General features: G+C 39.9%; 1 protein-coding gene across 1 annotated transcript in view; it reads left to right on the top strand.

Moving 5' to 3' along the window:
- Positions 1-457: 457 nt before the first annotated feature.
- Positions 458-24,982, top strand: part of LOC307149003 (uncharacterized protein) — a gene marked incomplete at both ends in the record, with an annotated part of 38,631 nt that continues 14,106 nt past the window's right edge. Inside the window, 3 exons of the mRNA XM_079855004.1 lie at positions 458-647; positions 7,606-7,689; positions 7,939-8,073. Of these exons, the coding sequence (XP_079711130.1) occupies positions 458-647; positions 7,606-7,689; positions 7,939-8,073 (409 nt within the window). The remainder of the gene's footprint in view (positions 648-7,605; positions 7,690-7,938; positions 8,074-24,982) is intronic.

Raw genomic sequence — 24,982 nt, forward strand, 5'->3', positions numbered from 1 at the left:
TCTCTTGCTCTGGTGTACGAGTGCGCGCGCGCCCGCGATCTTACCGGAGAAGTGCCCTTAGGACCCATATAAGGAAATTCCGCTACATCTGACGTCACACATGCCCATACTCGAAAAAAACTTTCCGAAACTTGTGACAAACCGGAAGGACAATTTTTGGCATAGAAATACTCCTTCAAACGTACAATTTCATTTTTGAAACTTTGTCCATGTTTAGCATGGGAATCCAACTCTTTAACAGTGTAAAAAACTCAGTATGCATGAAATAGCATTTCACCCCCCCTTTAATGCATTTTTAATACATCTAACAGTAGCCTACGTCTTTTTCACCTGGGTAGCTTACATTTATTTAGTATAGTATATACTAAATATAGTATATATTTATATATATTTAGTATATTTTATTGACTAATTTAAACCTTAAACAACAACACTAAATAATAATAATATTAATAATATGAAGAAGAAGAACCAGGAGGAGAGAAGTTTTATTCTGTCACGAAACTGCTGCTATTCCTCTGCTGTCGTCGCTTCAGTGATCCTCGCGCTGTTCGCGCGCAGCAAAGCTCAGCTGATCGACATCGGATTTGAAAGTAACGGCTCCTCTCATCAAAGCTTCCGCCGTTTGTTCGGCTCTCCGTTACAAGGTTTGTAAACTCGCCAAATAAATATAAATACAGAGTCTACTCACTATATATTCAAAGACATATATAAACTAAATGTATTATACATTACTACGTTTTTACAGTGTTTACCACTCGTTTATTGCACAGTATCTGGTATGAAGGTTTTAGCCGCGATGCTAACTACGTTGATATAGCCTAATGAACAAATGGAAATTATTGACTTATTGTCTTAGATTGATTTAGTCATTCAATTCAACATATTCTGTACAACTGTGTCTGCAAATTGCTGATATAGCCTAACTAATTTATTTCGTCATGGGCGTTTGTTATGAATAACAAAAGCAGGTTAATATAGTTTGGTCTGTTTTTGTTTAGCCTAACTTTACTTACTACAGGTGCCCAACATACCATTTTAAAGCCATTTACTGGTCAATAAATATTATGTTGTGAATAATCAGCTTTGTTCTTTTGTTTCCCCAGAACTACCAGTACATTTCTTAAATAATCTGAACATTTCAGTGGCATTATTTCATTACAGTAAGTTACCTGCACCACATGCAAGTACTTTATTACTATGAACTTTCTCTGTGTGAAATTGTATTGTTTGACTGTGTACTTGTGTTTTTTAATCAGTTATTCTCTGAAAATCTTCCCTCATGCTCTAAAATCTCATTCATGTTACTCAGAAAAATAATATCACAGGTTTGGCACCAATAATGCTATGCATTTGAATATAAGACATTTTAACTCTGAATTATAACTTCAAGTTTAGTCTTTTTCGACAAAAAAAAAGGAAAAAGCTATTATATGGCTTGAGAAGACTTACAACACAACCCATAACACATGAGTTGTGAACTCATTGATTATTTTTAGGATCTTTTCTGGGACATTTTTGGAGCTTAACCATTTTTACATAAATTGTTGCATTGAATTGAACTAGACAAGTGTGCATAAGAATGGTTTAATGAATGATTTACACAATTTTTTTCTGCTTGTGTTTCATGCAGTGAAAGTAAACGGTGACTGGGGTTTCATTATGCCTGAGATCTGCTTTTGGGTTCCACAGACAGAAAGTCAAACAGGTCTGGAACGTCACAAAGCTGAGGAAATTATTTAAATTTCACGTTTTCATTTTCAAGTTTGAACAAGAATAAAAATCCTCCTGTAGACCTGAAAATCACTGAAGTGTCTGGACCATCCACCAGAAAAGAGGAAAAACAAACGGAAAACGAATCTGCTGTACCTTTTCACTTTTCTAACTCGTTAAGTACCTCACATGTCCCTTGTGACGATTTTATTATTGATTGCATTTTATGTTGCAGCGAGTAAATGTGCGGTCACATTTTTGAATTTCGTGAAATTACACAGGCAAAAAAGTCCATTGACCATTGTCAGCAGTGTAGCGACGTAATGTATGAAGCTGTAGCGTTTATACGCCCATATAAATATCATTAATTATTATTCATAACGAATTATGATCAATAATTAATAACTTAATTATTTTCAGAATTTACTGTAGCAGAATCAATAGTATGATTGGTTTATCAGTTTATCCAATGAACAGAAAGCCTAAACAATTATTAACTCTAGGAAATATCATATCTTCCTGGCCAAGGAAGAATAATCCCAGCTAACAGTAAATTAAGAAATAGCTAAATCAAGGGTAAAAGCATACTGTAGGTAACTTAAATCGAAGTTCAAGACAATAAATTCGTAGGCAGATAACACAAGTAATCTCTTTTCAAATACAAACAATACTTTATTGATTATATAGGCTACTAACACATAAAACTAATATCTAACACAAACACACACACACACGCACACATTCATACGCGTTGCAGGAAGGGATAGAGTGAGGAAAGAGTGGGTTTAAGAGTGAGAGGATGAAATCTCAAGATTCCATATGCACTTAGACATGACCTGAACGAACCATCAAACATTAATTTAACCCTTCTATCGTTTTAAGCAGGTTATTAAATTTATATCAATACACCAGTTCAGCTTTTAGTCTGGAGGTACTTGCTTGTCTTTTGCGTTCCTTTTTGGGAATTCCCTTTGTTGCGTAAAAGGGGGTTTCCCCGGGTTCCTTGGCTGGTCTCCTTGGCTGGGTCTGGGGCGGCCAGTCACGTGGTGTGCTGGAGCTGCTGGCGGATGGATAAAAAGTCTTTGTCTGAAGCTGGTTTTGCCGTCGAATCGGGACCGAAACTTTGCCGCAAAACTTAACTTAGAACCGAGACTCACAACGGAAAAGAAAGGAAAAACTTAGAAAAGAAAGAAAATTGAGGCGAGAGTGTTTAGATGGCTTGAATGAAGCTGTTTAACCCATGTTCTTCTGATCTTGATTTGGGTTCTTTCATCTGCGCATTTACATGGTTACTAGTCTTGAGAGAGAGCCTTCTTTCGAGAGCGAGAACAGAGAGAGAGAACAGAGAGCGGGTGCTTTGTTTCGGGTCTAAGATTTTAAACTCAAAAGTTTGTCCCCCCTCCTGAAGAGATCGGACCAATTAGACACTGGCTTTATTTGTCTCATCGTAAATCATGCGTTATCTGGGATCTCCTTACTTTCCAAGCTTTAGCAGAGAGTACAGAGGCCACAGTTTAGACATCATTACTATTATAAGAATACGAAACATTTTACACAGATTTCAATCAAGCCATCTTTTGAATCACAAGCATACGATCATACTGATATGAAACACAACACACTTTCATTCAAACATCTAACAGTTATAACCATTAAATGACTTACATGGGATATAACCAAGTGTAGACACATATACACATATACTAGGTTGTAGACAACAAAGAATTATGTACGATAGGTCAGTCAAGAATTGTTCTGGGATGAGTTTTATGCATTTTGATATGTAAAGTCTCTTGGTGTGTAAAGTTTATGGGGCTCACGACATTCCAATCTGAGGTCATGTATAGTTGCTGAAAAGAGGTTTTGTTCATCTCTCATGGGACCTTGGTGCTTAAGAAAGATGGGGTCTGTTAGTCGCAGGGGTCAGGTGACCTCTTGGTAGGGCCCTGAGCAGTACCATCTCTTGAACCGATCCATCTTGCAAAACTATCAAACGTTGACCAGTTCTTCCTTTAGTTAACCAATAAAAGTCTTTGGTTACAGACTCTCTGGAGCCTGGGTGATTTATGGCTCTGGGTTTGGTGATTTGTGATTTGAGTCTGGGATGTGAAGACTCTTTGTGGGATTATGTATGAATAAAATCACCTAAAAGCTTCAATTGTGTTTGGTTCATTCTCGTAGTTGTTACAAAGCACAGCTCACACATGAGTCACTTTCAAGCAGCTTTCTGTTGGTCAAATGTAGCGAATTCCAGTGACCAACTTGGTCCCATAGTGACATTTTTGACCACAAACGAAATTGCTGATCGTGTGGATTCTTATTGAAATGACTGGAATTCACCAGTGAACATTCACAGAACAGCAGATAATTTTACTGCACCTTAATACTGTTTCTGCGTCGAAGCCTCTACTTCCTCTATCTTGTTTCATGAGAATACTCAACAACAATTTATGAACACTGTTGATTCAAGTCACACATTTAAGCTTTTCAAAAGCCATAGTGTACATTACAGTCTCCAGTCTAATGGTATCCCAGACTTCAACACTTTATGATTCAAAATAGCTGAATATCTAACCATCTGAGATTTCAGTATAGAGATAAAGGTTAGGATCATAATTTTCAGGAATATTATAGCACAATGAGTGCAAATTAGCACTGTTTGTTTGTTTTTGGCATCTGAGAGAGCTTTTGGACTTGGAAACAGTGATGTCAAACTTACCATCGGACTGAAACACAAATGTTTTAAAGTTAAGTGAAGATGGACATTTTTAATTAGTCAATTTAATTTTTCTACATTGATTTATTTCGTGGAACATATGTGTTTCCATGCATTTTGTTGAAATGTCTTTTCTTGTATAGCCTATTGTATGTACATGGTTGATAATTCATGTTGCTTATGTATTATACTATTTTTTTTGTGTGTATTCATTGATATTACTATATAGTTAGCTTTTTTTCCCATGTGCATGGAAGTGTATGTATAAAAATGAATATAAAATATGTAATAATTCTTATTTTGTATTTGGTTCAATTTGTTTATTATAACAGAAGTCAAAGGTAACCATAGTAACAACATGAAATTAAATATTTAAAAAAATGAAATTTGGTTCCAGAGGCACCCAAAGTGGTTCCACACAGTGCCTAATATAAGAGTTCCTCAGGAAACCTGTGTGGTTCCTCAGAGAACCGCCCCTTTTTAAAGGGTGCCTAGAGGATCTACAGACGGTTCCGCCTGTGTGGCAAAGTGAAGAACCCCAAAAGGTTCCTCCAGACACCTTTTATTTTTACAGTGCATAACGCGTTGTTCATTATAAACGTGGGATTATGAATTATATTGAGAGCGTCGGACATAGAAAACATGCTGTAATGTACCCTGAGTGTAAACCTTAGACGCATTCATCATGAAGCGTGCAGCAAGCGATTTACAAAGATTAATATAAATATAAATATAAAGGTTAATAAAACGTTACACTCACTTCAGTTCTTCTGGAGGTGCAGCAGGAACAGCTTTTTTCAGGAACAGCTTTTAGCAAAACCAGCTTTATACTGACCTCGTTTGTAAAGCAAACTTTAGTCTGGTGTGTGAAATGATTTGCGCAAATATGAAAGCATTAACGTTGATTGTGTGGAATATTCCCTTCGAAAACAAAACTCAGCCACTGCGTCTTCAGCGGTTCGGATTTAGGAACATCAAAACATCAGTGCTCCAGCGTATCAACAATGACGCGCGGACTATGATTGACAGCTCGCTCACGAGCGAGGGCGGGTCTGTGTTGAAACGCTGCTGTCAATCAACAATCGTGGGAGGGGTGTTGATTTTGTGACGTCACACGGTTGAACGGCTTGATTTGAGACAGGGGAAAACATATAAGAAGATAAATAAAAAAACACTGGATGGATATTTATCATTTTATGATGGTTGTGTACAGGCACTGTCAACACACATTTCAGTACAATCAACTTGTAAAAGTGCATGTACCATTATATGACCCCTTTAAAGGATGCATATAGAGTCTCATTTGTGTTCTCCAATCTCTGCACTAGACTGAGCCTTTTTACAACGCAAATCACAATTTTCACAGAAATATGGCAAAATCACGAAAAGCTGTTTTAGGAAGATTTTCAAGACTCCCCACAGTTGTTAGGGGTCACTGCAACCATTTGATTTAACTGATTTAAAAAAGAAAAAAAAAAAAAAAAAAGGGGTGGGGGGGGGGGATAATGGCCTCTAATGCTGTTTTGCCCTTGGTCATGTGTGATAGACAGTTGCCCTCCATTCATATTGAAACCAATCACATCTGATTACAGACAAACACGCTGCTCCTATCTGGCCTGATCTATAAATCCATAATCACAGTTATGACCAGATATCATTTGATATCTAAATACATGCACAACCTTTGTTTGTTGTACTGAGTTTATTGTGTAAGTTACAAATTATATTATCAGACAGCAATACAAAAATGTAAGTGAAATGTTGATTTAAAACATGATTTTTTTTTTTAACATAATTACCCTTTTTTTTTTTACTTAACTTCATGGCTTTCTTTTTATGTTTACATTTATGCATATGAATTTATACAAAGTGGCAAGATAAACTCTCCAATAGCTGCTCTTTACACAGATCTGGATAACAAACATCTATTATGAATAATAATTTGCATTATTCATGTACTGTATGTCTTTCTGAGGTGACAGACCTTTAGACACAGGACAGAGGTAATTAGTTCAGAATTATGACTTTAATAACCTATCAGATAAAACAATAAACACAGACATACAAAACATTACATGTAGCAAAACCCTTTGTACACAACGGCGCCATCTAATGGAAGAAGACAGACATTGTGTAGAGGACTAAACCAGGATCAAACCAGGCTGGAAGTTCAAGCCAGAATTATTTTTAGGAAAAACAATCTCTAAAAATGCAAACACAACTGCAAAGTGATGATGATATCAGCAGATATGAGTCCAGGCGTGTTATCTGTCATCTTCAGTGGAAAAACTGAGGATTCAACAGGCTTATATTGTACAATGAATGTAAACAGAGTAGTTTTACTTTTATCTAGTTTATAGTTAGCCAGTTTTTGATATGGCTATGAGGCAGGATTTTTTTTTTTTTTTTTTTTTTGAGGCAGGTCTTACAGTTTTTATCAGTCGCTTTGGTACATTTCTAGAATCGTCCTAAACATTTGCAAACATATATATATATATATATAACATTGGCTGTTTGAATTTAAATAAGCGAATGCATCTATGGCTGGATCATTATTGCAATGATTATTATGTTTCTATCGTGTTATTTTGTTATGCTGGAGCTTATAGTTATTGTCAAGTTAGGTTTAGTGGTTTTGTCAAACCTGCAACCTTAGCCGAAAAACGCTGTGCTAAACATGTTTGCTCCAGTAGTAATGAAAAGATTTACTTTGAACTCTGTCATGGAAACCAGCATGTATAAACCTTAATTTATTAATTTAATAACCAATAAAAAAGGAATTTATACCTGTTTTATATTATGCTGTAGCGACATTGGACCAGCGGTTTGGAAAATGGATGGATGGATGATTCAGTTGCGGCGCCATCTTCTGTTCAGATGCAGGAATTCATTTGGCAAACGACTCTCACAGTGCATTGTGGGTATTCTCTAGCCGTTGAGTGTATATCTGTTGTGCACTTGTTATTGCAGTGCATTGTGGGATTGAATGAGTGAACTCGATAACGTCCACTATGGTTTCAGACACCACTACAAATGGCTGTTCCCTCAAATAATGCCCTATTTAAGGGTATAGGGGGCGATTTCAGACACAGCCTCAATGATGTCAAGGCTGTAATGTGATTCGTTATCAAGGCACAAGTGAGCAAAGTTAGCTGTTACACTTTTTCCAATTGTAGATCCACAGATCCTGGTCTCTCCCAGTAATAAGACCATCTCTGGTATAAAGCAGGCTTTAGGTGATCGTCAGCTCCTAACGTCCGGTCTGAAGCTGCTGGCCTGAAACTGCAGTTGTAGAAGGTATTGAGAAGAGAATATTATTGTTATGATTGGTTATTTCATTGGTTCATGTAGTTTGTTTTTGGGCAGTACCGAAGGACTCCAGCAGGGGGTGGGGCGAGCATGGAGAGTTATTATCAGGCACACGGTTCCCTTTCCCCACTCATAATACAGAGATTGAGGGAAATGCAGTGTCTGTCATTGTTTTAATATTTCTATGTTCCCCTTTTCAGTGGGAGACTACACAGTCACGTATATAGTTCTGCAGTCAGGCACATCTCGTCTCATATGTGCTCGTTCAATCCCTCAAACTGCCACCAGAGGTCACCATCTCCTGCGACTGACATCAACCTTGATGAGCCTCACCTGTAAATCACTATCATTCATCTTCATTCATCTACACAATTATTCATCTTCAACTTTCAGAAAAATATCATCATTTCTCTTTAGTTAGTTTTAGTACAGTAATGTTGTTCTCTTGTTGAGGGAGGGAGAGTGATATTTACGTCAATGGGCGTTCGTTAATAAACAGTGTTAACCACACAAAGTCCTTCAATGTAAAGCTAAAGCGCTTGTGTTAAAACAGTCAGTCATTTGGTTGCTGTTGATCTGATGAGCTTCAACACGGTAAGACAAACACACTCTTGCTTAAATTAAACTGATGATTATTGCTCATATAACATACGTGTCTTTACATGAGAAATGTTAAGAATAGGGTGATTTACATATACTTGTTTAAGTGATCAATATATTAATCCAAATATTCATTACTTCAATGAGCTCATTGTTTCTGCCTTAAATTATTACATTGTTTAATACATTTTGAGCTAACTGTGATTTTGTATATGTACATTTCTGAAATACATAACTTAGAAAGTTTCCTCTGATAACAGATCACTCTAAATTGTAATGTGGACTCGTGTATTTTCTGTAAAGCTGCTGTGAAACGATGTGTATTGTGAAAAGCGCTATACAAACAAATGTGAATTGAATTGAATGCTGTATTATAGATATATGTTATGCTGATGTGGGTCAGAATGGCTAATCCTCTTCCTCTGATCTTCTTTCTGCTCATGATTCATGGTGAGTCTCTCTTACATTCACATTAGAAACACCTCTTTGAAGGTAATATTATGCCATAAAGAATCACATGCGCAGGGTAAGTGTGAAAGTGTACATAAGATTGCAAGCGTAAATTAAATTTGCATGCACGAGAAGATTTGTAAAGGTGTAAATCGCCTTTCAAGTGTAAGAAAAAAATATTTGCAGCATTTAACTGTTATTCGTAAGTGTAATTCATGTATTGTGAAGCTGCAGCTTCATGCTAACGCAAAATAAATAGGATCTGCATTCTTCTGACTTCCATTTTTCCACGCTTACACTTTTGGCACAGTTTTTGCGCACAAATATGGCCAAAAGTATTGCAGGCCTGTGAACAGCAATTTGCAACCGAAAGCAAGGAACTGCAAAACAGATTAATTGCGTAAAATCAAACTTTGTGTAAAAATAATAAGCTGTTGCAAATGTCTTTATGACTTGTTGTGTGCATGGGGCAAAAAAGTTCAGAAATAACCCGATAGTTACGTAGTTACGTCTTTCTTTTACCTGCGCTTCCAGTTTTGGCACGATTCTCTCACTCATTGAGTTTTGCAAGCTTGAAGAGGAAGGCGGGTCCACCTTCTTCATGTAGCCAATCAGATGAGCTTCTCGCTGACTCTAGGTTTACTCTTATCTGACTGGTTCAATAAACACGCCAGTCACCAGAACACATCTTTATCTTCATTTGGCTCAGAAACGTTCTCGTTGCCGAAATGGTACTTTTAATGCACACATACATGTTAAATAAATAGATAAACAAATAGATCATGATTGCTTAATAGCCTGTGCACCATTAGGCTGACTATATGAGTCCATACTGAATTTCGAGCTGGGTGTGTTAAGAAAGAAAATCTAGTATCTGCACTACTGCATGCATAATTTCACCTGTCTACTGATTGGGAGGATTGCAGAATTACTATTATTATTTTACTAAAATGAGTTACAATAATATTTTTTCCCTTTAACGTGTATTTTAAGAGCATCTCTAAATTATGCACCATGTATCACCTGCAATGCCATCGTGTAACCACTAGATGGCTGTTTTTTAGGCGATTTACACCTTTACAAATCTTGTCTTGCACATGCAAATTTAATTTATGCTTGCAATCTTATGTACACTTTCACAAATCTTAGCCTGTGCATGAGATTCTTTATGGCATCATATTACCTTCATACTGCACTTTCTTCCATCCTGTACTCACATATTTCTCTCTGAAACAGGAAGTTTGTGTTGAACATGTCAAACGCTTGTCCCTTTTAGAAATGTTCAATAGTCTTTTGCTACTTGCTAGTCAGTGTCACATGGTTTAGGGGAAGGGACTTTCTCAAAGTTCAGAGCATTTGATTGAACAAAACGTCTCGGTTACTAATGTAATCCTCGTTCCCTGAAGGAGGGAATGGGAGATGTAACGTCGACGTGACAATGTAATTGGGATCACTTCAGGGAGCCCTATCATCTTCGTGTGTCTACAGAACGAGCCAATGAACGTTGGCGTGCGTGAAATGCGTCACGTGACCTGCCCCGCAGCGCGGGTATAAACAGGAAGCAGGCGCACGCACACATTGTTTTTCGCTGAGGAGCCGAGATTGTGACGGCCATTGCAGCGATGGTCAGCAAAGGTGGCGATGGGACGTTACGTCTCCCATTCCCTCCTTCAGGGAACGAGGGTTACATTAGTAACCGAAACGTTCCCTTTCAGCCGCTCACGTTCGATGTAACGTTGACGTGACAATGTAATTGGGATGCCATGGAAAACGCCCAGGTTGCTGCCACATCCAGCGCCCTACGCAGACTCTCAGACCCCCAACTGGCTGGGGTGGAAGACCTGCGTAGAGGGAGTTCAAATGCTGTTCTGTTATACCCCACACAGAGGAACTCTTGGATAACATTGGGAAAGCATGCCTTTCCAGGGGAGAGGGACGCTGCGGAAGCCACATCCTGCCCGAAGGGAGGTACCATGTGGAGAATACACATATGGACTGGCCGGATAGGGGCAGTGCAACATATGGAATGTCACTGGGGTGGCTCCACCTGAGAAGGGGGAGACACACCGGACAGTGACGGCAGAGCGACTCTGGGAAAGACACGGGCTCACCGCAGGGAGCTGGTCGTAGAAGAATACACATATGGGATCGCCGCAGGGATCACCACATATGGAACCCAGCCTAGCACAAGTTACACAAGCATACAAGCACTAGGCCTGGCGTCGGATGCTCCGCAATGTCCGACTGCTGAAGGGGTGCAGAGGAACTCACAGGGTTCGCCTGAGTGGGGAACTCGCCTGGAGCAAAAAGCGCATGTATCCGTTCCAGTGGAAGGGAGTGGCGCAGCAAGCCGACACTAGAGCGGGAACTTCGGTGTTACCGGCTGGTTTAAGCGAGCACACAGGAAGAAACCGGCTCAACACGAAGGCTAAAAACCTAGCAAACGTGTTAGGTGTCGCCCAGCCTGGAGCTCTACAGATGTCTGTCAGCGAGGTGCCGTGTGCCAGTGCCCAAGAAGAAGCGACACCCCTAGTGGAGTGGGCTTTCAACCTGGGTGGGCAGGGCACGCCTTGGGCTTCATAAGCCATGGCATTCACTATCCAGTGGGCCATCGTCTGCTTGGAGACGGCCTTTCCCTTCTGCTAGCCTCCGTAAAAGACAAAGAGCTGATCTGAGGTCCTGAGAGCGCGAACGGGACAGAGAAAAGCCAGGGCTGGGTCTGCCTCCCCTGAAGGCAGCGCTTGCAGGCTCACTACCTGGTCCCGGAAGGGAGTGGTAGGAACCTTGGGCACATATCCGGGCCGGGGTCTCAGGATCACGTGAGAGTTATCCGGGCCAAATTCTAGGCATGATTCGTCGATCGAAAATGCATGCAGGTCCCCTACCATCTTGATAAAGGCCAATGCAACCAAGAGAACTGTCTTACAGGACAGGATTTTTAACTCAGCTGATTGCAAGGGCTCAAAAATGTGGTCTCAGATTTAGTCTCCTCGCCCCCCTCAGGAACTTGATGATCAAGTCGTGCTTTCTCAAAAACGTACCTTCAACTCTATGGTGATGTGCGGCAATCGCGGCAACATACACTTTAAGGGTGGAGGGAGACAGCCTTCGCTCTAGCCCCTCTTGCAGGAAGGAAAGCACGGCTCTGATCAAGCAAGATCGGGGGTTCTCCTCGTGAGAAGAACACCAGTCAATGAAAAGGTTCCACGTCAGTGCATAGAGGCGCCTCGTAACTACCACGGGTGGTAGGTCACCTAGAACCTCCATGTCCTGTCCAGGGACCAGACATGGAGTTTCCAGAGGTCTGGACGTGGGTGCCATGTGGTGCCCCGTCTCTCTCAGAGGAATGGGCTAGGGAGGGGCTGTCGCGAGGAGTATTAGTTCTGGGAACCAGGTCCGGTTGGGCCAATACGGCGCAACTAGCAAGACCTGCTCCTCATCCTCCTTGACTTTGCACAAGGTCTGTGCAATAAGGCTCACTGGGGGAAACGCATACTTGCGTAGGCCCCGGGGCCAGCTGTGTGCCAGAGCATCCGTGCCGAGGGTCCCCTCGGTCAGGGAATAGAACAACTGGCAGTGAGACATGTCCGGGGCAGCAAACAGTTCTACCTGTGCGGCCCCGAAGCACCTGAAAATCAGCTTGACCACCTGGGGATGGAGTCGCCATTCTCCTGGTAGCACCTGCTGCTGTGAGAGCTCGTCGGCTGCACGGTTGAGCAGGCCCGGAATGTAAACGATATTTATTGTTTTAATTTTGAAATACAATTTACAGAATCTGAGGGCTGAGAATTTGTTTCATTTCAAAAGTAACCAGCTCTGTCTTGTCTGTTGGTGTCAGAGGTGTAAAGTCCAGGTTCAGAAAGTAAAAGTCCACCTCAGTATTTTGTTCCAATCACTTGGATTTGCTAATTCAGCAGGAGATAGAACTAATTAGTTAAATCAGCTTGCTCTTGCTGAGTTCATGGGTGGAATAAACATATGGCAGGACTTCTACTTTCTGACCCCTGGACACCTCTGGTCAGTGTTGGTGCGATTTTTCTATGCGTGAGAAAATGTGTGTGTGGCGTGAGAGTGTGTGAAACGTGTCGATTAGAGTCTCAGGCTGAATGTGTGACAGTTCACAGCCCTGCCCTAGCACTACATCGTGAATATTTTTTGCTCTTGTTCTCGTAAGTGAATGTATATATGTTAAATATATATTTAGTCATATTCCAGGATATACAGTGTTTCTGAATTGCTAAAACACTAAACCCACTTCTCTGAACCAAATTCTCAATAGCCTAAACCAATTTGTCAAATAAATCATTCTTTCAGTAAAACATTATACAAGTTCAGGTATTTAAAACGCTGTTTGCAAATCTCATGCACTCTTTTTGCAAAACTCTAAACACATTCTCACTCATTAAAACACATTTCTCACAGTGATGCACTTATGTTTCAAAACGCTAAACACAGGCAGGCAAAAGTCAAACACAACTACAACACAGTTGTCATCGTTTACAAACAACGACTCAAAATTGTTCAGACTTATTTCTAATGATGAGAGGAAACCAACTGTACAAAATACAAGACAGTTTAAAGTGCCTAAATTGACTCAAAATGTTGCATTGAATGTTGAGAACAACAATGGATGGAAACAATATAAGAGGGAGAGGAGGAAGAGTGTGTGTATAAGAGGAGGAAGAGTGTGTGTATAAGAGGAGGAAGTGTGTGAGTATAAGAGGAAGAGTGTGAGTTAGAGGAGGAAGAATATGAGTATAAGAGGAGGAAGAGTATGTGTGTAAGAGGAGGAAGGGTATGAGTACACAGCAAAATCCCCAGTGTTAAATTAACACTCCTCAGTGTTTATATGTGTCCACACTACAGGGTGTTAAAAATTAACACTGAAGCAGTGTTGAAGTTAATGAGTTAATTAAGTTAACACTGAAGCAGTGGTGAAGTTAATGAGATAATTAAGTTAACACTGAAGCAGTGTTGAAGTTAATGCGATAATTAAGTGATTAATTAAGTGATGATTGGCCATTAGTGGTGACACCTGATGATAACAAGCAGACTCACTGAAGGAAAGAGAAACAAGAACAGAAAAGAGAAACACAAGAACTACTGACTTCGAGCCATTATTGCACTTATTATTTTACCAGTTTGACTTTATTTTTGTCATACATCTACACACATTCTTATTTAGATTAAACAGAAGTTTAGATGGTAATGTTTTATGGAATGTTTCGTTTCATGTTACCATTATGGTGACCAGTGTTTGCTTTAGTTGGGCTCTTGACCCTTTACTTTTTAACATTAGTATTTCTCTGGCTGCTCCAACTCTGTGTTTATAAAGCATATGTGATGTGGCAAGAGAAACTATGACTTGGGCTGTGTATCCTGAAAGCATCGCAAGCCTAATTTGATCGTATAGACCATTTGTTGCAGTTGGTCTGCAATCAAGTTAAGTTTAAGATGCTTTTGGAAATGCAGCACTGGTTATGTTTCAATGATGAAATTACTAGTGGCCTGATTCAATAATGTCACCCAGCATTATAAACTGGTTATCTAATTGTTTTATTAATTTTTCACTACAGTAGTTACTTCCAGCAATGTTTTAAAGATCTGAAGGATTTAAAATCACACACAGACATCAAGAATCTACATATGAATCTCAACAATGGTGACAATCAAACAAATGCTTAATGTTGCAATGCATGATGGGAGCCACCAATCAGAATGCATCAATGGCTGACATCATGCATTGCAGCATGAATAAATTATGCAGCTGAATTGTCCTGTAATTTTCATTGTTTTTTCTGTTGGCTTTTATTTTGCTATTGTTTTGTTCTGACTTTAGTATCTTGTTTTGTGATGTTCAGAGTTGATCTGTTTGTCACTAATTTGTTTATTGTCACCATTGTTGAGACTCATATGCTGATTCTTGATGTCTGTGTGTTTAAACACAGTAACTTCTTTGCACAAAGTATTTTCAAAATTTTTGATATTGCTGTTGGATCTCAAACTGTAGAATCTCAGAGCTACAATCACTAATACTAAAACAAGACATCAAGCATATAGTCAAAAATGTAGACTCTGAATGACATCAGTGAATCAGGACACTACATGATGATTTTCATTATCACCAAAACATATTGTGAGCAGGTCATGTTTTCTCTTGCAATAACAAATGTGCTTTATAAACACAGAGAAAAACATATATTAAAAAATGAAAAGTGTCAAGAGCCCAACTAAAGCAAACACTGACCACCAAAATGGTAACTTGAAAAGATAAATTCCATAAAATATTACCATCTAAATTTCTGTTGAATCTCAAGAACTTTTGTCGATGTATGACAGATATAAAGTCAAACTGGTAATAATAAGTGCAACAATGTGTAATGACTTGAAGTCAGTAGTTCTTGTGTTTCTCTTTTTTCTGTTATTGTTTTTTCTCTTTCCTTCAATGATTCTGCTTATTAACATCAGGTGTCACCACTAATGGACAATCATCACTTAATTAATCACTTAATTATCTCATTAACTTCAACACTGCTTCAGTGTTAATTTTTAACACCCTGTAGTGTGGACACATATAAACACTGAGGAGTGTTAATTTAACACTGGGGATTTTGCTGTGTATAAGAGGAGGAAGAGGATGAGTATAAGAGAAGGAAGAGTGTGAGTTAGAGGATGAAGAGTATGAGTTAGATGAGGAAGAGTGTGAGTTAGAGGGGGAAGAGTGTGAGTATAAGAGGAGGAAGAGTGTAAGTTAGAGGAGGAAGAGTATGAGTATAAGAGGAGGAAGAGTATGAGTATAAGAGAAGGAAGAGTGTGAGTTAAAGGAGGAAGAGTATGTGTATAAGAGGAGGAAGAGTATGAGTATAAGAGAAGGAAGAGTGTGAGTTAGAGGAGGAAGAGTATGATTATAAGAGGAGGAAGAGTGTGAGTAGAAGAGGAGGAAGAGTGTGAGTTAGAGGATGAAGAGTATAAGAGGAGGAAGACTGTGAGTTAGATGGGGAAGAGTGTGATTTAGAGGGGGAAGAGTATGAGTATAAGAGGAGGAAGAGTAAGTGTGTAAGAGGAGGAAGAGTGTGAGTTAGAGGGGGAAGAGTATGAGTATAAGAGGAGGAAGAGTGACTTAGAGGAGGAAGAGTATGAGTATAAGAGGAGGAAGAGTATGAGTATAAGAGGAGGAAGATTGTGTGTATAAGAGGAAGAGTGTGAGTTAGAGGATGAAGAGTATGAGTGTAAGAGGAGGAAGAGTGTGTGTGTGTGTTAGAGGAGGAAGAGTATGTGTGTAAGAGGAGGAAGAGTATGAGTATTAGAGGAGGAAGAGTATGAGTATAAGAGGAGGAAGAGTATGAGTTAGAGCAGGAAGAGTGTGAGTTAGAAGAGGAAGAGTGTGAGTATAAGAGGAGGAAGAGTATGAGTGTAAGAGGAGGAAGAGTATGAGTTAGAGGAGGAAGAGTATGTGTGTAAGAGGAGGAAGAGTGTGAGTATAAGAGGAAGAGTATGAGTATAAGAGGAAGAGTATGAGTTAGAGGAGGAAGAGTATGAGTGTAAGAGGAGGAAGAGTGTGTGTGTGTGTGTAAGAGAAGGAAGAGTATAAGTATAAGAGGAGGAAGAGTGTGTGTATAAGAGGAGGAAGTGTGTGAGTATAAGAGGAAGAGTGTGAGTTAGAGGAGGAACAGTATAAGTATAAGAGGAGGAAGAGTGTGAATTAGAGGAGGAAGAGTATGAGTGTAAGAGGAGGAAGAGTGTGAATTAGAGGAGGAAGAATGTGAGTATTAGAGGAGGAAGAGTGTGAGTTAGAGGAGGAAGAATATGAGTATAAGAGGAGGACGAGTATGTGTGTAAGAGGAGGAAGAGGATGAGTATAAGAGAAGGAAGAGTGTGAGTTAGAGGATGAAGAGTATGAGTTAGATGAGGAAGAGTGTGAGTTAGAGGAGGAAGAGTATGAGTATAAGAGGAGGAAGAGGATGAGTATAAGAGAAGGAAGAGTGTGAGTTAAAGGAGGAAGAGTGTGAGTTAGAGGAGGAAGAGTATGATTATAAGAGGAGGAAGAGTGTGAGTATAAGAGGAGGAAGAGTGAGTTAGAGGATGAAGAGTATAAGAGGAGGAAGAGTATGAGTATAAGAGGAGGAAGACTGAGTTAGATGGGGAAGAGTGTGATTTAGAGGGGGAAGAGTATGAGTATAAGAGGAGGAAGAGTGTGTGTATAAGAGGAGGAAGACTTGAGTATAAGAGGAGGAAGAGTGTGAGTTAGAGGATGAAGAGTATAAGAGGAGGAAGAGTATGAGTATAAGAGGAGGAAGACTGAGTTAGATGGGGAAGAGTGTGATTTAGAGGGGGAAGAGTATGAGTATAAGAGGAGGAAGAGTGTGTGTATAAGAGGAGGAAGACTTGAGTATAAGAGGAGGAAGAGTGTGAGTTAGAGGAGGAAGAGTATGAGTATAAGAGGAGGAAGAGTAAGTGTGTAAGAGGAGGAAGAGTATGAGTATAAGAGGAGGAAGAGTGTGAGTTAGAGGATGAAGAGTATGTGTGTAAGAGGAGGAAGAGTATAAGTAAAAGAGGAGGAAGAGTGTGAGTTAGAGGAGGAAGAGTATGAGTATGAGAGGAGGAAGAGTATGAGTATAAGAGGAGGAAGAGTATGAGTTAGAGCAGGAAGAGTGTGAGTTAGAAGAGGAAGAGTGTGTGTAAGAGGAGGAAGAGTGTGAGTATAAGAGGAGGAAGAGTGTGAGTTAGAGGGGGAAGAGTATGAGTATAAGAGGAAGAGTATGAGTTAGAGGAGGAAGAGTATGAGTGTAAGAGGAGGAAGAGTGTGTGTGTGTGTGTGTGTGTGTAAGAGAAGGAAGAGTATAAGTATAAGAGGAGGAAGAGTGTGAGTATAAGAGGAGGAAGAGTATGAGTATAAGAGGAGGAAGAGTGTGAGTTAGAAGAGGAAGTGTATGAGTATAAGAGGAGGAAGAATGTGAGTTAGAGGAGGAAGAGTATGAGTATAACAGGAGGAAGAGTATGAGTATAAGAGAAGGAAGAGTGTGAGTTAAAGGAGGAAGAGTGTGAGTTAGAGGAGGAAGAGTGTGAGTATAAGAGGAGGAAGAGTGTGAGTTAGAGGATGAAGAGTATAAGAGGAGGAAGAGTATGAGTATAAGAGGAGGAAGACTGTGAGTTAGATGGGGAAGAGTGTGATTTAGAGGGGGAAGAGTATGAGTATAAGAGGAGGAAGAGTGTGAGTTAGAGGATGAAGAGTATAAGAGGAGGAAGAGTGTGTGTATAAGAGGAGGAAGACTTGAGTATAAGAGGAGGAAGAGTGTGAGTTAGAGGAGGAAGAGTATGAGTATAAGAGGAGGAAGAGTAAGTGTGTAAGAGGAGGAAGAGTATGAGTATAAGAGGAGGAAGAGTGTGAGTTATATGATGAAGAGTATGAGTTAGAGGAGGAAGAGTGTGAGTTAGAGGGGGAAGAGTGTGAGTATAAGAGGAGGAAGAGTGACTTAGAGGAGGAAGAGTATGAGTATAAGAGGTGGAAGAGTATGAGTATAAGAGGAGGAAGAGTGTGAGTTAGAGGATGAAGAGTATGTGTGTAAGAGGAGGAAGAGTATAAGTAAAAGAGGAGGCAGAGTGTGAGTTAGAGGAGTATGAGTATGAGAGGAGGAAGAGTATGAGTTAGAGCAGGAAGAGTGTGAGTTAGAAGAGGAAGAGTGTGTGTAAGAGGAGGAAGAGTGTGAGTATAAGAGGAGGAAGAGTATGAGTTAGAGGAGGAAGAGTATGAGTGTAAGAGGAGGAAGAGAGTGTGTGTGTGTGTGTGTGTGTGTGTGTGTGTAAGAGAAGGAAGAGTATAAGTATAAGAGGAGGAAGAGTGTGAGTTAGAGGAGGAAGAGTGTGAGTATAAGAGGAGGAAGAGTATGAGTATAAGAGGAGGAAGAGTGAGTATAAGAGGAGGAAGAGTGTGAGTATAAGAGGAGGAAGAGTGTGAGTATAAGAGGAGGAAGAGTGTGAGTATAAGAGGAGGAAGAGTATGAGTATAAGAGGAGGAAGAGTGTGAGTTAGAGGAGGAAGAGTGTGAGTATAAGAGGAGGAAGAGTATGAGTATAAGAGGATGAAGAGTGAGTTAGAGGAGGAAGAGTGTGAGTATAAGAGGAGGAAGAGTATGAGTATAAGAGGAGGAAGAGTGTGAGTTAGAGGAGGAAGAGTGTGAGTATAAGAGGAGGAAGAGTGTGAGTTAGAAGAGGAAGTGTATGAGTATAAGAGGAGGAAGTGTGTGTGTGTGTTAGAGGAGGAAGAGTATGTGTGTAAGAGGAGGAAGAGTATGAGTATTAGAGGAGGAAGAGTATGAGTATAAGAGGAGGAAGAGTATGAGTTAGAGCAGGAAGAGTGTGAGTTAGAAGAGGAAGAGTATGAGTATAAGAGGAGGAAGAGTATGAGTATAAGAGGAAGAGTATGAGTTAGAGGAGGAAGAGTATGAGTGTAAGAGGAGGAAGAGTGTGTGTGTGTGTGTGTGTGTAAGAGAAGGAAGAGTATAAGTATAAGAGGAGGAAGAGTGTGTGTGTAAGAGGAGGTAGAGTATGAGTATAAGAGGAGGAAGAGTGTGAGTTAGAGGAGGAAGAGTGTGAGTTAGAGGAGGAAGAGTGTGAGTTAGAAGAGGAAGTGTATGAGTATAAGAGGAGGAAGAGTGTGTGTGTGTGTGTGTGTGTGTGTGTGTGTGTGTGTGTGTGTGTGTGTAAGAGGAGGAAGATTGTGTGTGTAAGAGGAGGAAGAGTATGTGTGTAAGAGGAGGAAGAGTATGAATATCAGAGTCTCAGGCTGAATGTGTGACAGTTCACAGCCCTGCCCTAGCACTAGATCGTGAATATTTTTTGCTCTTGTTCTCGTAAGTGAATGTATAACTGTTAAATATATATTTAGTCATATTCCAGGATACAGTGTTTCTGAATTGCTAAAACACTAAACCCACTTCTCTGAACCAAATTCTCAATAGCCTAAACCAATTTGTCAAATAAATCATTCTTTCAGTAAAACATTATACAAGTTCAGGTATTTAAAACGCTGTTTGCAAATCTCATGCACTCTTTTTGCAAAACTCAAAACACTTTCTCACTCATTAAAACACATTTCTCACAGTGATGCACTTATGTTTCAAAACACTAAACACAGGCAGGCTAAAGTTAAACACAACTACAACACAGTTGTCATCGTTTACAAACAACGACTCAAAATTGTTCAGACTTATTTCTGATGATGAGAGGAAACCAACTGTACAAAATACAAGACAGTTTAAAGTGCCTAAATTGACTCAAAATGTTGCATTGAATGTTGAGAACAACAATGGATGGAAACAATATAAGAGGGAGAGGAGGAAGAGTGTGAGTATAAGAGGAGGAAGAGTGTGAGTATAAGAGGAGGAAGAGTGTGAATTAGAGGAGGAAGAGTGTGAGTTAGAGGAGGAAGAATATGAGTATAAGAGGAGGACAAGTATGTGTGTAAGAGGAGGAAGACGATGAGTATAAGAGAAGGAAGAGTGTGAGTTAGAGGATGAAGAGTATGAGTTAGATGAGGAAGAGTATGAGTATAAGAGGAGGAAGAGTATGAGTATAAGAGAAGGAAGAGTGTGAGTTAGAGGAGGAAGAGTATGAGTATAAGAGGAGGAAGAGTAAATGTGTAAGAGGAGGAAGAGTATGAGTATAATAGGAGGAAGAGTAAGTGTGTAAGAGGAGGAAGAGTATGTGTGTAAGAGGAAGAAGGGTATGAGTATAAGAGGAGGAAGACTGTGAGTTAGAGGAGGAAGAGTATGAGTTTGAGAGGAGGAAGAGTATGAGTTAGAGGGGGAAGAATTTGAGTATAAGAGGAGGAAGAGTGTGAGTTACAGGAGGAAGAGTCTGAGTATAAGAGGAGGAAGATTGTGTGTGTAAGAGGAGGAAGAGTGTGAGTTAGAGGATGAAGAGTATGTGTGTAAGAGGAGGAAGAGTATAAGTAAAAGAGGAGGAAGAGTGTGAGTTAGAGGAGGAAGAGTATGAGTTTGAGAGGAGGAAGAGTATGAATATGAGAGGAGGAAGAGTATGAGTATAAGAGGAGGAAGAATATGAGTTAGAGCAGGAAGAGTGTGAGTTAGAAGAGGAAGAGTGTGTGTATAAGAGGAGGAAGAGTGTGAGTTAGAGGAGGAAGAGTGTGAGCATAAGAGGAGGAAGAGTGTGAGTATAAGAGGAGGAAGAGTATGAGTATAAGAGGAGGAAGAGTGTGAGTATAAGAGGAGGAAGAGTGTGAGTATAAGAGGAGGAAGAGATGAGTATAAGAGGAAGAGTATGAGTTAGAGGAGGAAGAGTATGAGTGTAAGAGGCAGAAGAGTGTGTGTGTGTAAGAGGAGGAAGAGTATGAGTATAAGAGGAGGAAGAGTGTGAGTTAGAAGAGGAAGTGTATGAGTATAAGAGGAGGAAGAGTGTGAGTATAAGAGGAGGAAGAGTGTGAGTATAAGAGGAGGAAGAGTGTGTGTGTGTAAGAGGAGGAAGATTGTGTGTGTAAGAGGAGGAAGAGTATGTGTGTAAGAGGAGGAAAAGTATGAGTATAAGAGGAGGAAGAGTGTGAGTTAGAGGAGGAAGAGTGTGAGTTAGAGGAGGAAGAGTATGAGTGTAAGATGAGGAAGAGTGTGTGTGTGTGTGTGTGTGTGTGTGTGTAAGAAGAGAAGAGTATGAGTATAAGAGGAGGATGAGTGTGAGTTAGAGGAGGAGGAGTGTGAGTATAAGAGGAAGAGTGTGAGTTAGAGCAGGAATAGTATGAGTTAGAAGAGGAAGAGTATAGAGGAGAAAGAGTGTGTGTAAGAGGAGGAAGATTATGTGTGTAAAAGGAGGAAGAATATGAGTATAAGAGGAGGAAGAGTGTGTGTGTAAGAGGAGGAAGATTGTGTGTGTAAAAGGAGGAAGAGTATGAGTTAGAGGAGGAAGAGTATGAGTTAGAGGAGGAAGAGTGTGAGTTAGAGGAAGAAGAGTATGAGTTAGAGGAGGAAGAGTGTGAGTATAAGAGAAGGAAGAGTGTGAGTTAGAGGAGGAAGAGTGTGAGTTAGAAGAAGAAGAGTATTAGTATAAGAGGAGGAAGATTGTGTGTGTGTGTGTAAGAGGAGGAAGAGTGTGAGTTTGAGGATGAAGAGTATGAGTTAGAGGAGGAAGAGTATGAGTATAAGAGGAGGAAGAGTGTGAGTATAAGAGGAGGAAGAGTGTGAGTTAGAAGGGGAAGAGTATGAGTATAAGTGGAGGAAGAGTGTGAGTTAGAAGAGGAAGAATATAAGTATAAGAGGAGGAAGAGTGTGTGTGTGTGTAAGAGGAGGAAGATTGTGTGTGTAAGAGCAGGAAGAGTATGAGTATAAGAGGAGGAAGAGTGTGAATTAGAGGATGAAGAGTATGAGTTAGAGGAGGAAGAGTATGAGAATAGGAGGAAGAGTATGATTTTAAGAGGAGGAAGAGTGTGAGTTAGAGGAGGAAGAGTATGAGTTAGAGGAGGAAGAGTATGAGTATAAGAGGAGGAAGAGTGTGAGTTAGAGGGGGAAGTGTGTGAGTTAGAAGAGGAGGAGTATGAGTATAAGAGGAGGAAGAGTATGAGTATAAGAGGAGGAAGAGTGTGAGTTAGAAGAGGAGGAAGAGTGTGAGTATAAGAGGAGGGGTATGAGTATAAGAGGAGGAAGAGTGTGAGTATAAGAGGAGGAAGAGTGTGAGTATAAGAGGAGGAAGAGTGTGAGTATAAGAGGAGGAAGAGTGTGAGTATAAGAGGAGGAAGAGTATGTGTGTAAGAGGAGGAAGAGTGTGTGTGTAAGAGGAGGAAGAGTGTGAGTATAAGAGGAGGAAGAGTGTGAGTATAAGAGGAGGAAGAGTGTGAGTATAAGAGGAGGAAGAGTGTGAGTATAAGAGGAGGAAGAGTATGTGTGTAAGAGGAGGAAGAGTGTGTGTGTAAGAGGAGGCAAGGCAAGGCAAGTTTATTTATATAGCACATTTCATACACAATGGCAATTCAAAGTGCTTTACATAGAAGAAATTAAAATAATAAAAAGAGATAAGAAGAAATTAAAATAATAAAAAGAGATAAGAATAATTAAAACAGTTTAGAAAAATAAAATAAAATACAGTACAGTACAGATAGTCGGACGAGCATTGGCACAGTGCTCATTCAGTAAATGCATAGCTAAACAGAAGTGTTTTGAGTCTGGATTTGAATGTGACTACTGTAGGAGCACATCTGATCTCCTCTGGAAGCTGGTTCCAGCTGCGGCTGGCATAATAGCTAAAAGCGGACTCGCCATGTTTAGAGTGAACCCTTGGTATTTCTAGCTGATATGATTCTAGTGATCTGAGTAGGGTTGCAAAATTTTCCATGGGAATTAATGGGAATTTAAGGGAATTAACAGGAATTTATGGGAATAAACGGGAATAAACTGGGAATTTTCAAAGTTGAAGGTTGGCTCTTTATAGGGAACTTAAATATAGTTGAGGAAAGTATATTTTAGCATAATCTTGACTAAAACAAACAGATGCCATTCAAATACACTTGAATATCCATGCCATTCCTCAATCACATGCACATAGCACACTGCTTACTGCATGGCTATTGAGACCACACCCCCTACTGGCACTGTGCATGCCCCCATCACATGTACAGAAGCCCAAAGCACAAGACTATTGAAGGCACACATTTGAGCCTGTGGACTAAACAAAGTGAAGTTTTGATGATATTATGGGGAAATATATTTATTAAATGTTTAAATTGCAAATATCACATACAAATGTATTCATCTAGTAGATAGCAAGCTGATAGGTTAGATGCTAAATAAGCTAGCATAACTTTATTTACCACATAAGTAGAACTGGGCGGTATGACGGTATATATCGTTACCGCAGAAGAAAATGCCCAGCGTAACAGATTTTTTTATTACGTGTATACCGCAACATGTAAATAAGTAGGCGTGGTTAACTCGCGTGCAGCGTGCGCGAGACTGAGACACTGATATTTGTCAAAGAAACATGAAGAAAGACCAAGGGGATCCACAAAAGGAATTACGTTTTCAAAATTAACGTGATATTTTCGGGGGGGGGGAAGGCGCAGAAGTCAACTAGAGCAGTGCAGCACACTGAAAGTTTATAGAGACGCACATGCTCGCAACGGGGCTTACTTGACAACAAGTTCATATATCAATATTCTAACGAATAGAAATAACCTTAAATAATGTATCTATCCGTCTCTTATGTGTACAGTTACTTTCAGAGTGAACGCGCAAGCGGTTGCCGTGGTAATGAATATTTCCAAATTTACCGGAAATTTTCCACCCCTTTGCAACCCTAGATCTGAGTGATCTGTTGGGTTTATATTCAGTGAGCATATCTGCAATGTATTGAGGTCCTAGGCCATTGAATGATTTATATACCAGTAATAATACTTTAAAATCAATCCTAAATTTAACTGGGAGCCAGTGTAAAGACCTGAGGACTGGTGTGATATGTCAAGTCAAGTCAAGTCATCTTCATTTATATAGCGCTTTTAACAATGTAGATTGTTTCAAAGCAGCTTTACAGAGATAAGCGTATAATTTAAGGTAACAGAGATTGTTTCGGCTTTACAGCAGAGTTAAGTTATTTCCATCTAAAGTTAGTTTTGATTGATTTGCTTCCGTCGCAATGATCATTTGTTATTAAATTAGGGGCCGCTAAGACGACACCATTCCCTCTACACAGACTTTAAACGCGAACCTGTGAGAAACACTGATGCCGTTCACATGAGCATTTAGAATGGGTTCTATAGTTATGTGCGTTTGAATATACGCAGGTTTGGAATTCCCTACAAGCCAAGCCTAAACAAAGTACTTGTCTTTCCTTATAAATTTTGATAAAGAATTTTATTTTATTTTGTTGCTTTGGGGTAGGAACGCGAAACGAATTTTCCCGACAACGCCTTATCTGTAGAGTGGTAGTGGGATCCTCCATAGGGAGAGACTAGTTGGCACTTCAGCACTGCGTTGTCATCGGTCCAGGCGAAGGTCCCTTGTCAGATCTGGATACGGCCTGGATCCGGCAGGCGGCGGGAAAACCTCGGGATAAACACAGACACTAAAATTAGCGTAGATGCCATTCTTCTCATGATGTAACGAGTACATCAGGATTTTTGGGAAGTGTTCCCGGTTCCGGCTGAACTAATATATGCAGCCTAACATTAAATTATAGAAGTCTATAATGTATTATGTGA

This window comes from Squalius cephalus (assembly GCF_949319135.1).
Source record: "Squalius cephalus genome assembly, chromosome: 2".
NCBI lineage: Eukaryota > Metazoa > Chordata > Actinopteri > Cypriniformes > Leuciscidae > Squalius > Squalius cephalus.